The sequence below is a fragment of the Vitis riparia genome, chromosome 15, assembly GCF_004353265.1.
Source record: "Vitis riparia cultivar Riparia Gloire de Montpellier isolate 1030 chromosome 15, EGFV_Vit.rip_1.0, whole genome shotgun sequence".
NCBI classification, from domain to species: Eukaryota; Viridiplantae; Streptophyta; class Magnoliopsida; order Vitales; family Vitaceae; genus Vitis; species Vitis riparia.
In genome coordinates this window covers 12124732-12137974 of record NC_048445.1, presented here as the reverse complement: position 1 = coordinate 12137974, position 13243 = coordinate 12124732, and the positions used below count along the sequence as shown (strand labels likewise).

At 29.5% G+C, this 13243-nt stretch overlaps 1 protein-coding gene across 1 annotated transcript; it reads left to right on the top strand.

Moving 5' to 3' along the window:
• The first annotated feature begins 3427 nt into the window (after positions 1–3427).
• LOC117931596 (very-long-chain aldehyde decarbonylase CER1-like) lies at positions 3428–10409 on the top strand. Its single transcript, XM_034852580.1, has 10 exons — positions 3428–3538; positions 3996–4219; positions 4302–4534; positions 5718–5937; positions 7452–7827; positions 7959–8066; positions 9002–9202; positions 9364–9462; positions 9807–9980; positions 10103–10409. The coding sequence occupies exons 1-10, from the start codon at positions 3479–3481 to the stop codon at positions 10265–10267; spliced, it is 1860 nt and encodes a 619-aa protein (XP_034708471.1). The 5' UTR covers positions 3428–3478; the 3' UTR covers positions 10268–10409.
• The last annotated feature ends 2834 nt before the right edge of the window (positions 10410–13243 follow it).

Sequence of the window (13243 nt, the reverse complement as noted above, 5' to 3'; positions counted from 1 at the left end):
GGTTGATGGGTTATCGCGATTTGAGAACCTACCAAATTTTTTATGGATCCTTTCGCCTTGTGATGGGTTGTGCCTGTGAATGAACAAGAAATAACATGGGTTTTTGGTGTTAGGGTTTGGTTGAAGAAAGAAGAAGACATTTGGGGGTAAATATTTTTTGAAAAATCAATCCATGTGGAGTGTCTAGCTAGTCGGTGACATGTAACTGAGTCATGTCATTGGCTTAAGTGGACAACTGATTTGGACCTTGCTTATGTGGCTTTTCCAAGCAACTTATCCAACTAGGAGAGATGTCAAACTATAGGAGGGTATTTTTGGAAGGGCCTCAACATCACTATTACAGTATATGAAAGGTCATTTATTTTCCACAAAATCCACTGAATTTGAAAAGTAAAAAGTAAAGTTTCCAAAAGGCAAAATTTTGCCCCTTAGTGTATGGTTACATAAATTCCCCAAAAAGAAATGGAACTCCAAGGCCATATTCTTTTTGGAGTAATTTAACTGTGCATTAGAGATGAGCAATGTTGACAGATGTAAAACAATTACTTGAGAAATTAGGTCTGTATGTAATCATCTCTACTAGCCACAAGACAATTAGTTTGCTTCAAATTGAGTGGAATAGGAGGAAATGGACCTGTGCGCTTGTGCAAATGTCATCTTTCTTTCTTTTTAATAATCCAAAGCTAACTTTATTGTTTTTAAAAAATATCAAGAAATAAATAAATAAATAAATTTTTTATATTTGATTTTATAACGAAAAATATATATAAAGAATCAAATAAAAATTAATTAATTATATATATAATTATGAACGACGTGACAATTATCCATAAAAACTTTTACTATTTCCCATGAAAATTTAAATATTGTATTTTATTATGATTTTTCCAACTAGGAGACATGAATCGATGAAAATTGCACCTTAGAGTTCTTTCATAACTCTTTTTCCACTTCTTCATTTTATTTTATTTTTTCCATTAGCACGAAGAGTTTCTAAAAAGAAAACTCTTATGGAAGAGTGTTTGTGGAAGAGTGAAACACTAAGAAAAGTATCTATGAAAGATTGAAAGACTTAAAAGATGAACATGTTATTACAAAATCAATTTTATCTCACATAAAAGGTATGTGATAAAATTATATTTTTATTTTCTATTTCATTCATCTTATTTAAATGCAAAAATATGTACAAATATTATTTACAAAATAATTTTTTTGGCCAAAAATTATGAAAAAAAAAAATCATAATCAAAAGTTGTTAAAAATATGTAAAATCCTCATTTCCAGAAGTTTTATGAGAAATTACAAAATTACAAAAACACGGTTAGAAGCTATACAAATAATTCATAATTCTTTTTTAATTATAATATTATATAAGTAGAAGTTATACAAAACAAAATTGTACAACCAAAAACTATACAATGAATATTTTATTACCTAAAGCCATGTACAAATTTGTATATTTTTGTTACAGTAAATTATGTAAAACAAAATGTATACCCAAAAATTATACAAAAAAAAAATTCATAGACAAAAGTTATGTAAGTCATATTTTCCATGTTCAAGTTAGATATTGATATTGTAATTTTGTATAGTCCAAAGCTACATAAAAAATTTCTCATAAGCAGAAGTTATAGAAATATTTCTATTAATGATTATTTCTTAGCAAAACCATATAAACAATTTCTAAAATTTTGTTGTTAAACTAAAAGTTATACAAAACAAATTGTTAATCAACAATTCTATAACTAGAAGCTTTGTAGACAATTTCCAAGTATGGTATAACCAAAAGTTATACAAAACTAAATTATCAATTAATAATTTTATAAAATTTTATATCTAGAAGCTATATAGAAAATATTTCATAACGTGATGCTATGCAAAATTTTCATTTTATCATAATAAAATTATTCATAGTTAGAAGTTTTAACAAATTTATTCCTTCATTTTTATTATTTATTTAATATTATCTAATTATTATGTTATTTTCCTTTATGATTAAATAAAAATTGTTGTTTCAGTTATAACCTAAAGTAAGAATGGCAATGGGGTAGGTTTTTTTGGATACCCTCTTCATCCCTAGTGGGACAGGTTTGAAATTTTAATAAATAGGTTAGGGGCGTGTTTGAGATTTTTTTTTTTTTTAACATCCAAGATGGGATCGAGGCAGGTTCAGATATTGCCTTGTGTTGCCCCTAGCTCACCCCACCCTGATTATATATAAAATTAATTTTAAAATTAAATTCATTTAATTTTTATTTTTTTATTTTTAATATATATATATATATATATAAGAATTAAAATATGTTAAATAAATTTGAAATGTCATATAAAAATAATTTATTATTTATAAATTTTATTTTTTATGTTCTTTTTTTTTTTTTCTCACATTTTTCCCTAAGAAATCAAATATTATCTGAAATTGTTTTAGACAGAAACAAAAGATACATGTCAAAGATGGGAAAGTATACCTTAGATCCTAAGACAGTCACCTATCTACTATAATTGCAGTGTTTTATTTGGACCCAGTAGGTAGGTGAATGAGGTCCAAAAAAAAAAAATCTTGAAAGAAAAGGCTGGAATTTGGTGGAGTACGAAAATAGTGGAGGAGACATCCATATTCCTTTGATATATCAATTCTTTAGGTCTTAAAATGAAGTACATGAATTTGGTGGGAAGTAGTGATCAGCTCACTCACAAAAGTTAATTGAAATCAGAAAGATAAAGCACAGGGACACTTGTGTATGGTGCCAAAATGAAACACGTATGACCACAAGCAGTCATTAATTGTTTGGAAGATTAACCGAACATGTTACTCGTCATGGTGTGACTAGACACACCACTTGTCTGCTAGCCTAGAAATAGAGAACGACAAAATTGGCATGCTTAGTGAGATTGATGCTATTGTTTTGAGTCATGTAGCTCAAGACCTAATTCAAGTATGGGAGGTCAATAAGATTATTGCTATTGTTATTCAATTTTCATAATTGATCTCTAATTCAGCACAAGTTTACATCATATGTCAAAGTCTATTTAATTATGCCTCAACTTATTGGTAGAGAAAATTTATGTTTTAAGAATTTTGAAGACCTAATACTTACAAAAAAGGACAAGCTAGCTAGCTACAAATCAAAAAACTTTGATATCTCAAAAAGACCATTTGGTGCAACATCTAAAAACTGATAGTTGAAGACCTAATAGCTGAATTTGCATGTTTATGTTTGAAGTAAAAGGACGGCCAATGCTGTAAGTACGTAAAATGTTACTTCGTTTCTGTTTTTAGGTTAGAATTTAAATGATGAGATAGACAGGATTTAATTAGTTCTGTCATAAAGCTTCATCTTTTTGACAAGTAGCTGGTTGTTAGGTGTTGGAAATCGCGGCTGCATTGATAGCAGCAGAATTCTGAACACTACATATAGTCCTCACTCCTCATTACCTCAGGATATGCGTTGCTTCAAGAGAAGTAGCAAAATCAAATATGGCTTCTAAACCCGGAATACTCACTGATTGGCCATGGACGCCTCTTGGCAACTTCAAGGTACTCCTCCTCATGCCAATCTCAAATCTCTTCTCTTTCTCTTTCTCTCTGTTTACCAAAGAGGGGGCTCCCGGTTCGTGATCTTTCCATGTTTGATTGTTGTGTGGGGATAAACGAGCGGCTAAGTGATGCCACATAACATAAAAAGTGACGAGCAATATCTTTTAGAAACCAATAATTGTTAACAAAATTACAGTCTGCAGGATATTTTTGTACAAACTCAAGCATATTTCTATACAGGGTTTTTTTTTTTTGAAGAATCTCAAATTTAATACATAAATTCCCTTCAAATCATTGGTTTCGAGAACAAGCCATATTAATTTATGCTCTACAGTATCCCTTGAACTGTCATGATTTTGGAAACACTGAGGCGTAAAATAATTTCTTTTATTTATTCATTCCATCTTATTTATTTATTTTTTCACTTGTACTACTTTGTTGTTTGATGTGGGTGAAGTACGTGATCTTGGCACCATGGGCGATTCATGCCATGTACTCGTTCCTAGTGAAAGATGAAAAGGAGAGAGACGTTGCTCACTTTCTAATATTCCCATTTCTGTTATGGAGGATGCTCCACAACCAGCTTTGGATTTCACTTTCTCGCCATCGAACAGCCAAAGGCAACAACAGGATTGTTGACAAGGGCATTGAATTTGAGCAAGTTGACAGAGAAAGACACTGGTAAACGCATCACATCAATTGAAGCAAGACAAAAAGTTCAAAAATTTAATGCCTCAAATCAATTCTTGTTTTGGTTTTGTAGGGATGACCAGATTATTTTCAATGGGATCATATTCTACGTAGCTTATTTCACACTTCCAGGGGCTTCTCACATGCCGTTTTGGAGAGCAGATGGTGTGGTTGTTACAATTCTGCTTCATACGGGCCCTGTGGAGTTTCTGTATTACTGGTTTCACAGGGCTCTGCACCATCATTATCTCTACTCACGTTACCATTCTCACCACCATTCCTCTATCGTCACTGAGCCCATCACCTGTAAGAACTAGTATTTTGCATTTTAGCTTTAACTGCCTTTGAATTACTTCTGGTACATCTAACTTTTTATTTCACTAAAATTGAAAGAGGGAAAAAAAAAAACCTTATATTTCTCGCATATTTTAGAAGGGACCGGAAAAGTATCCTTTTATGCAGATTCCACGTGTTGTACACATGGCTTGGGTGAGTTAGAAGAAAAACTCATGGAGTGCCACTTGGCTGCATACACTTTGTTGGTTAGAATGATAAATGAAAAAAATGTATAAGTTTCTAAATAGATTTATAATATTAAATAAAAATAATATAATATTTTTTAAATTATAAAATAAGTTTAAATTAAATAATTAAATTTTCTTTCATTTTAAATATATTCATATTTAAATATTATATATATTTCCTTTAATAAAATTCAAAATATTAATATATTTATACTTACACTTGATAATACCAAATATAAAAAATTAATATTATTGATTTTTAATTTATTTATATATTTTTCATTTTAATAATATATAAATTATATATTTATAACATCATCGATTCAATTGTAGTTTAATTATTGAACTGTAAATCGATAACTCGATCCGATTTTAAAAACATTGTCTTTAGATTTTAATAATATTCATTCAAATCAAAGAAACTAATTCATACTATCTTTGATCTAAAAATACATAAAATAATAAATATTTTTTTATTAGTTAAGATAATTTAAAATATGAAAAGATGGAATGGCTTAGAACATATATTTTGGAATGACTTTTTCCAAAGTCATTTGATGTTAAAGCAATCATAAGACTACTTTAATTGATGTTATGCATGTGACTATCTTAAACGGTCATAGATGCTAAAAGGCTTATTGAAGTAGTTAAGGTACTCAAGGTTACGCATGCATAGTCGGTAAGCGCAATTATGATTTAGGTGGTGTTTATTTTTTAGCTGAATAGAAAAAATTAAAATATTTGATTTTTTTATTAAGCTAAAAGTACCTTATTAATATTAACTAACGTAATTAAAGTAAACTTATTATCAATAAATTTAGTTTAATTATGTTGGTTGCTGTCAATGGGTTACTTTTAGTTGAATAGAAAAAGTCAAATATTTTGGTTTTTTCTATTCAGCCAAAAAATAAACACCACATTAGTCTAACATGAGCATTAAGTTATACTGTTATATTGTATGGCAGCTGTCATTCATCCATTTGCGGAGCATATAGGATATTTTCTGCTGTTTTCAATACCATTGCTGACCGTGATTTTCACCGGAACAAGATCGATTGTATCTTTTGTCGGCTACATTTCTTATATTGATTTCATGAACAACATGGGCCATTGCAACTTCGAGCTTGTGCCCAAGTGGCTCTTTTCGGTGTTTCCCTTCCTCAAGTATCTTATGTATACCCCCTCGTAAGTCCCCCCCCTACCATCACTCTATGCTTCTCTTTAATTTGATATTTCTTGTTTTACAATATGATGTAGACACTGGTAGTATTAAATATTAAATAATGCCCATGCGTTTGAAGACATTCAATTAAAAAAATGTTGCATATTAGAGTGATTAAAACATTTGAAAGCATACCATAATCTACGAGGAAGAAATATAAATTTTAAAAATTAAAAATGATAAAAGGAGTCTATTTAATTGGCCATGGACCACCCATGGTGGGCGTAACCATAATGAATATAGAGTCCATTGGTGGTACCACATTTTTATTGTAACACTGATTGGTCTGACAACTATTAGGTAGAGAGAAAGTTTTGATAAAGATTGGTAAATATAGATAGATTCAATAAAATTAAAAATGTGAAAAATAAAATATCTGGCAAAAACATTGGACCACCTGGGATATTAATTTAGAAGTGAGATCAAACGTAACCATGATCTATCTTTTTCCAGCACAATATTTAGATTTTTGGTTCTCTTACTTTTATAGAAAGGTCAAGTACTAAACTGTACGAAATCCAGGTCATGGGGACCAAAGTATATGGTCCAAAGAACTAAATACTATGGTACAAACAAATCATATTTAGATGCATAAATGATATTTGTAGATGCAAACAAATTATGGTCCAAAGAACAATAAAATTTGTAGATGCATACATGATATTGATAATGTGTTTCAGATTACCTATCAAATAAATAGCTCTCGTATTATTTACTATTTTATTCAAAAAGAAAAGAAAAAAATGTAGAATTAAAAACGCAGCAGATTGATCACCTAATTAGTATAAGTACTCCAAATATTTGAATAACAAAGTTATAGGGGTATAAGTGTAATTTTATTAAATAAATTAATTAGGAAATGTGTTATATAAAAGAAAGGACCAATTAAAAATAGTATTAATATTTGTTATATTTTTTATGTTTTGTTTTTCATCATTTACATCATTAAAAGTTACTTATATTAAAAGGCACTTACATAATATAAAAAGAAAAAAAAAATAGAAAGAAATGTACATATGAATATTTCTTTTGATCCAATCCCAACTTGGAAAAATAGAATGAATTAATTATCAATTAAAATGGATAAAATAATTCCTAAATTTGTGAATCTAATCCCTTTCATTTTTTTACCCGAAAAGTAACATTTTTTTTTACATAAATATCATTTACCATTTTGAGTACATATATGTAGGTTTGAAAAGAAATTGTTATTTTTACAAGAAAAATAGAGACCGTTTTTGTTAAAAAGAGATAGGGTTAAATTTCTAAATTTAGGTTTCTACCAATCTTTTTAATCAAATAACCTTAAAATGATAAAAAAAAAAAAAAATGAAACAAATAGTAGATAATTCAATTAGTCATAACTTTTTGTTTTAATAATACTTCAATTATTTTGACATTCTAGTTTTTTTAATACTAGTTAGAAATCATATATATAATTTATGATGATAAATGATTTTAACTCCAAATTTTTCAGGTTTCACTCTCTGCATCACACCCAATTTCGGACCAATTACTCACTCTTCATGCCATTCTACGACTACATGTATGGTACTATGGACAAATCTTCAGATGTATTATATGAAAAATCACTTACAAGGCCTGAAGAATCGCCTGATGTAGTGCATCTCACCCATCTCACAACGCCAGACTCCATTTATCATATGAGGCTAGGTTTTGCCTCTGTGGCCTCCAAGCCATACATCTCCAAATGGTACTTGAGACTAATGTGGCCTCTAACATCTTCGTATATGATGTTGATTTGGATTTGTTCTCGTACATTTGTTCTTGAAAGGAACCATTTCAACAAACTCAAGTTACAAACATGGGCCATTCCAAAATATAGGATTCAAGTAAGAATCATATTTTGTTGTTATTTTGTTTTCTTAATTTATTAATGTATTTTTTCATTGTTTCTTATTTTTTAAGAATGATTTATTTCTAGTTAGTTATTACTCATTGAATCAATTGTTGAGTGGTGTAGTACTTCTTGAAATGGCAAAATGAACCCATCAATAGCTTGATTGAAGAAGCCATACTAGATGCAGAGCAAAGAGGCGTTAAAGTGTTGAGTTTAGGTCTTCTCAACCAAGTAAGTTATTACTCCTTTACCATTTTGGTTCCATTTTTTCTTCTTCTTTAGTTTCCTCCATTCCCTTTGGTCCCTTTCATGCATAGATGTAGAGGCATTATATGATGATATGCATCCTCGCAGGTGGATATTGTTCACTTTAATCAAGTGTCACCCTTCCATATGAATATTATCCATTTTAATATAATTCTAAAAATTGATAGGAATATCACAAATTCATTTCATATAGATATTATTTACTTTAATATAATGTTAAGAACTGATTAAGATATCATAAATCCCTTTGATGTGAATATTATCCATTTTAATATAATACTAAGAAATGATGGGGATACCACAAATTCCTTTCATCTAGATATTATTTGCTTTAATATAATGTTAAGAACCGATTATGATATCATAAATCCCTTTTAGTGAATATTGTACGCCTTAATATAGTAATAGAAATTGATTGAGATATTAAAATATGCCATGTGATTATGGTGAGAGACAGACATCCTTTGTGAGGAGGTCCTTGCATGTGTAAATATTGTTTGTTTAGGCCGCACAAATTTAAAATACATTTACACGAAACTTCTTTCTTTAATCAATTGGGATATCATATATTATGACTTTCACAAGAGGATCTTGGATTGATAGAAGCTTGGACTATCTTTTATTGAACCAACTTTAGATTGTTATACACCTAAAATGCACTTAGATAACCTATTTTCATTCGCATCCCCTATTTTCATTATAAGGAAAGTAAATCTTTGATGACTAGAAGAGAATTGTTGTGCCTATAAATAATTTTACCATTTTGGTTTATAGTTTATATATGATTAATTCACTCATTTCCTTCTTTCATATTGAGCCCTTCAGCAATTCATCATCCATATTTGAAAAGTTTTAGTTCGAAAATAAATTTTTATTTAATTAATTAAAAAATTATGCAGGGTGAAGAGCTTAATATATATGGTGAGCTTTATATCCATAGAAATCCTAAGCTCAAAATCAAGGTGGTGGATGGGAGCAGCTTAGCAGTAGCCGTTGTTTTGAACAGCATTCCAAAAGGAACCACTCAAGTACTCTTCCGAGGCAAGCTCTCCAAGGTTGCTTATTTCACAGCCCTTGCTTTGTGCCAAAAGGGCATCCAGGTATTTTTAATATAAATGAAAAAATGTTATTAAAATTTGAATGGTGCTTCATATGACTAGCAAAAACTAACTTTTTTAATTAATGTCAAACAGCAACTACTGTTTTACCTGTTCAATCCTAGTTTTGATTTATATTGGAATACAATTGAAATAATTCTTAGGTGGCTACTTTCCATGAGGAAGAGTACGCGAAGATCAATATGAAGCTGAACACCAAATTGGGAGGCAAATTGGCTCTTTCAAAAAATTATGCCCATAAGGTAAAATCCCTTCTTTCATCCTTCTATCTTATTCTTTTTCTTTTTATTTTCTATAATCTTCCTTAATGCTTACCATTGAAAACTTCCTTTTTAATTATACTTGTACTGTTTAGTGTATTCGTTGAGAAAAACTTTTTGTTTAATGACAGGCTAATGAACAAAGAACTATTATGATGAAGTTAACATAATTAAGCATTGGAGAATTTACAGGCTAATGAACAAACAACCACCACCATTTTCTCATTTCTTTTTTTTTTTCTTTCTTTCTTTTTTTTTTTTTTTTTGGGAAAAAAATTGACTTAGCATTGAAGATGTTTGAGATATAGTAGTGAAATATTGTACAGATATGGTTGGTTGGAGATGGCTTGACCAAAGAAGAACAGTTGAAGGCACCAAAAGGAACTCTATTTATTCCCTTTTCTCAATTCCCTCCAAAGAGAATGCGCAAAGATTGCTTCTACCACACCACACCAGCAATGATGTCTCCCACTTCTTTTGAGAACATGGATTCTTGTGAGGTCAGTCAATATTATTAATTTCAAAGAAAACAAGCATTATATATTAGTACAAATGTTAATTTTAAGCATAATGACACGGTTCCATACAATTTTGGTTTATGAAAATATTTATCTAAATGCAGAATTGGCTGCCAAGAAGAGCAATGAGTGCATGGCGTGTGGCTGGAATATTGCATGCATTAGAAGGATGGAATGTGCACGAGTGCGGTCACACCATATTCGATATTGAGAAGATTTGGGAAGCCAGTCTTCAACATGGATTTCGTCCTTTAATGATTCCCTCTTAATGATTAAGACAACTTTATTTATTATTTCTATTTGGTGCTAGTATCTGGAATGCTTTATATTACGGTTCATGTCATATGAACTCCATCTATCCTTAAGTATGCATGATATGATATTATATTACGGTTCAAAGTTGTTAATTTACTCTTTTTTTTCTAATTATATATAGAAGTTGAAAAAAAATTATAGTGCATGTATCAAGTTTCGAAGTTGGGATTATGAATTGTATTTGAAGTATATTTCATTTGACTCTTGTATTAAGTCAAAATTGTGGGTCATTTGTGTTATAATTGAGATATTGTTAAGTTAAAATATTCTAATTTTTTTAAATAGACTTTTATTTTAAATATATATATATATATATATATATATATATATATATATATATATATAAAATAGAAATTGCTTTAAAAATATTATTTCTAAAAAACAATTTTACAAAAAAAAAAAAAACACTAAGACATGTGAGAACCAATTAGCAACCGTCATAATGTCACCTTATCTTACTACAAAGCATTAATTATGATTAGAACACTACCATCATTATCTTAAAGCATAGATCAACCTTGAGCGCAAGACCACCACCACCACCACAAAGGAAGCCCAACCCAAGGGCTGGTCAAAACACTTTAGCATAACTACCAAACCCCATATTTAACCACTAAATGGTCAAAGCATTAAAGAGAAAAATATTCAAGTCATTAAAATATGCTAAGTAACCAACTCTTTCAGTACCATAGAAAGAACAATTATAAAAGGGGAATTCCACAAAGAATAAAGTACCATAAACATTTCCATAACCCACTAAGTAAAGAACAATTATCAAAAAAGGAATTCCACTAAGAATGAGGTACCCACAAAAAAAAATGAATCATTCTTTTTATCTGTTTACCCTTTTATCATTAACTTGATAGCGGAGAGAGGTTGGTGTTAAGGTATTATGTTTTGTTTTTATTGTTGGCAATTTTGTTCCTTTTTATTCTGGCATAGGATCTTTTTAGACATCGACTTACTCTCCATCAAGGAGGAAAATGTCGGGATATATCGACGATATATCGTGTATCGGGAGACATCGACACGATATTTTGTGAAAAATCGCTGAAAATCGACAAAAAATCGTCAATATATCGCCGATATATCAGCATCAGGCTCTAAATCGCCGATTTATGGAAAAAAACGACCAAAAAAGAAGAAAATCGCCGATATTTCAGCCGATCAGCGCTACAGGGCATTCTAAAAAATGCCATTTTTTTTGTGTTGTTGAAGGGATTTGAACCCCAAATAAAAGGTTTGGGGTTCAACTCATCTAACCACTAGGGCAAGCTTGCCCTTTGTTAATGCAGTGCACTTAAAATATATATTCAAAGTCATCATGTAAAGAAAATTTTAAAAGAAAATTTTAGAAAGCAAATTAATTATAATTATTTTATAATTAAATACAAAAATTTCTTTTTATTGATTACCAAAAATATAAAAATTATCATAATAATTTTCTTCATAGTGTTTTTAATATCTTTAATAAATTAATTAAATATTAAAAAAATTGTACATATATCATAATTTATTTTATATCATTTAATACAATTAAATTAAATGGATCATAATTTTAATATTAATATATATTTTTAAGTTAGACATATTATAATCAAATATCATAATATTATTATAAAATAATATTTGATGTAATTTAATAATAAATGTACACTTATAAAATTCATATTTTTATCGATGCATACGATACTATTATCAAATATGATAAATCATATTATACATATATCAAATTCTTTAATAAAACAACTTTAAAATATCTATTATATTTTTAATTACATTTTTATGAAGTTTTTCTTGTATTTTTATAAATTTTAGGTTTATCGATATTTTTTTCCAAAATATCCGCCGATATATCTCCAATATATATGTAAAATTGAAGTATCAATATATTCGTAATTACCGATATTTTCATCCTTACTCTCCATTGAAGATTCAAGATTGTCGTTTAATCAATTAGGTTGTCACAAGAAAGTTTGAGTAAAGACAAGTTAGCTTTTTTGAGAGCCAATTAGCAACCGTCATAGTGCCACCTTACCTTACTACAAAGAATTAACTATGATTAGACCACAACCATCATTATCTTAAAGCATAGATTAACCTCGAGTGCAAGACCATCACCACAAAGGAAGCCTAACCCAAGGGATGGTAAGAACACTTTAACATAACTACCAAACCCCATATTTAGCCACTACACGGTTAAAGCATTAAAGAGAAAAATATTGAAGTCATTAAAAAATGCTAAGTAACCAACTCTTTCAATACCACAGAAAGAAAAATTATAAAAGGGGAATTCCACAAAGAATAAAGTACCACAAACATTTCCATAACCCACTAAGTGATTAGAGCCTCAAATTATGCTCTAATGGCACATATAGAAAGGGGTTATGAAAATGTAAAGGCTCAATTCACCCAACTTAATTTGAATTTTTGTTAAGACCCTAGCCATGCATCTAACATATATCTTGAGCTAAATCTTAGGTTTAAAGAATAAAAAGGATGCAAGTTGGAGAAGTCATTTTCACTCATGGTAGAAAAGAAACTAAACATGCTTAGAATAAGCTCCAAGAGTGTGAGGCATGATGAAAATTTTGACAAATGAAAGTAAATCAATTCATAGCATGAGAGATAAGAAATGAAGGTTATGGAAAGAGTTAGAGATCAAGCAAACATGAGAAAGAAGGTTGAAGGATATGGCTTAAATTTCATACATTCCAATTGGAACTCAAATTCTAATAACAACATATATTATGATTTTGAGGTGATGTTTAGAGTACCCATTGAGGTAATTTTTTTACATGCTCTATATGGTTTCAAAGCTTGAGAAGCCAAGAATTCAAATCTTCAAACGGTGTGTAAATCGAAGTTGAAACGAGGAAGATATGGATGATTGAAGAGAACTATGCAAAGAGGAATCAAAAGAGTGTCAG

Excerpts from the sequence above, each read along its gene's own strand:
- LOC117931596 (XM_034852580.1), top strand. The coding sequence starts at position 3,479 with ATGGCTTCTAAACCCGGAATACTCACTGATTGGCCATGGACGCCTCTT. Across the intron at positions 4,220-4,301 it reads GTTGACAGAGAAAGACACTG|GGATGACCAGATTATTTTCA; the intron begins GTAAACGCATCA and ends TTGGTTTTGTAG. Across the intron at positions 9,981-10,102 it reads AGAACATGGATTCTTGTGAG|AATTGGCTGCCAAGAAGAGC; the intron begins GTCAGTCAATAT and ends ATCTAAATGCAG.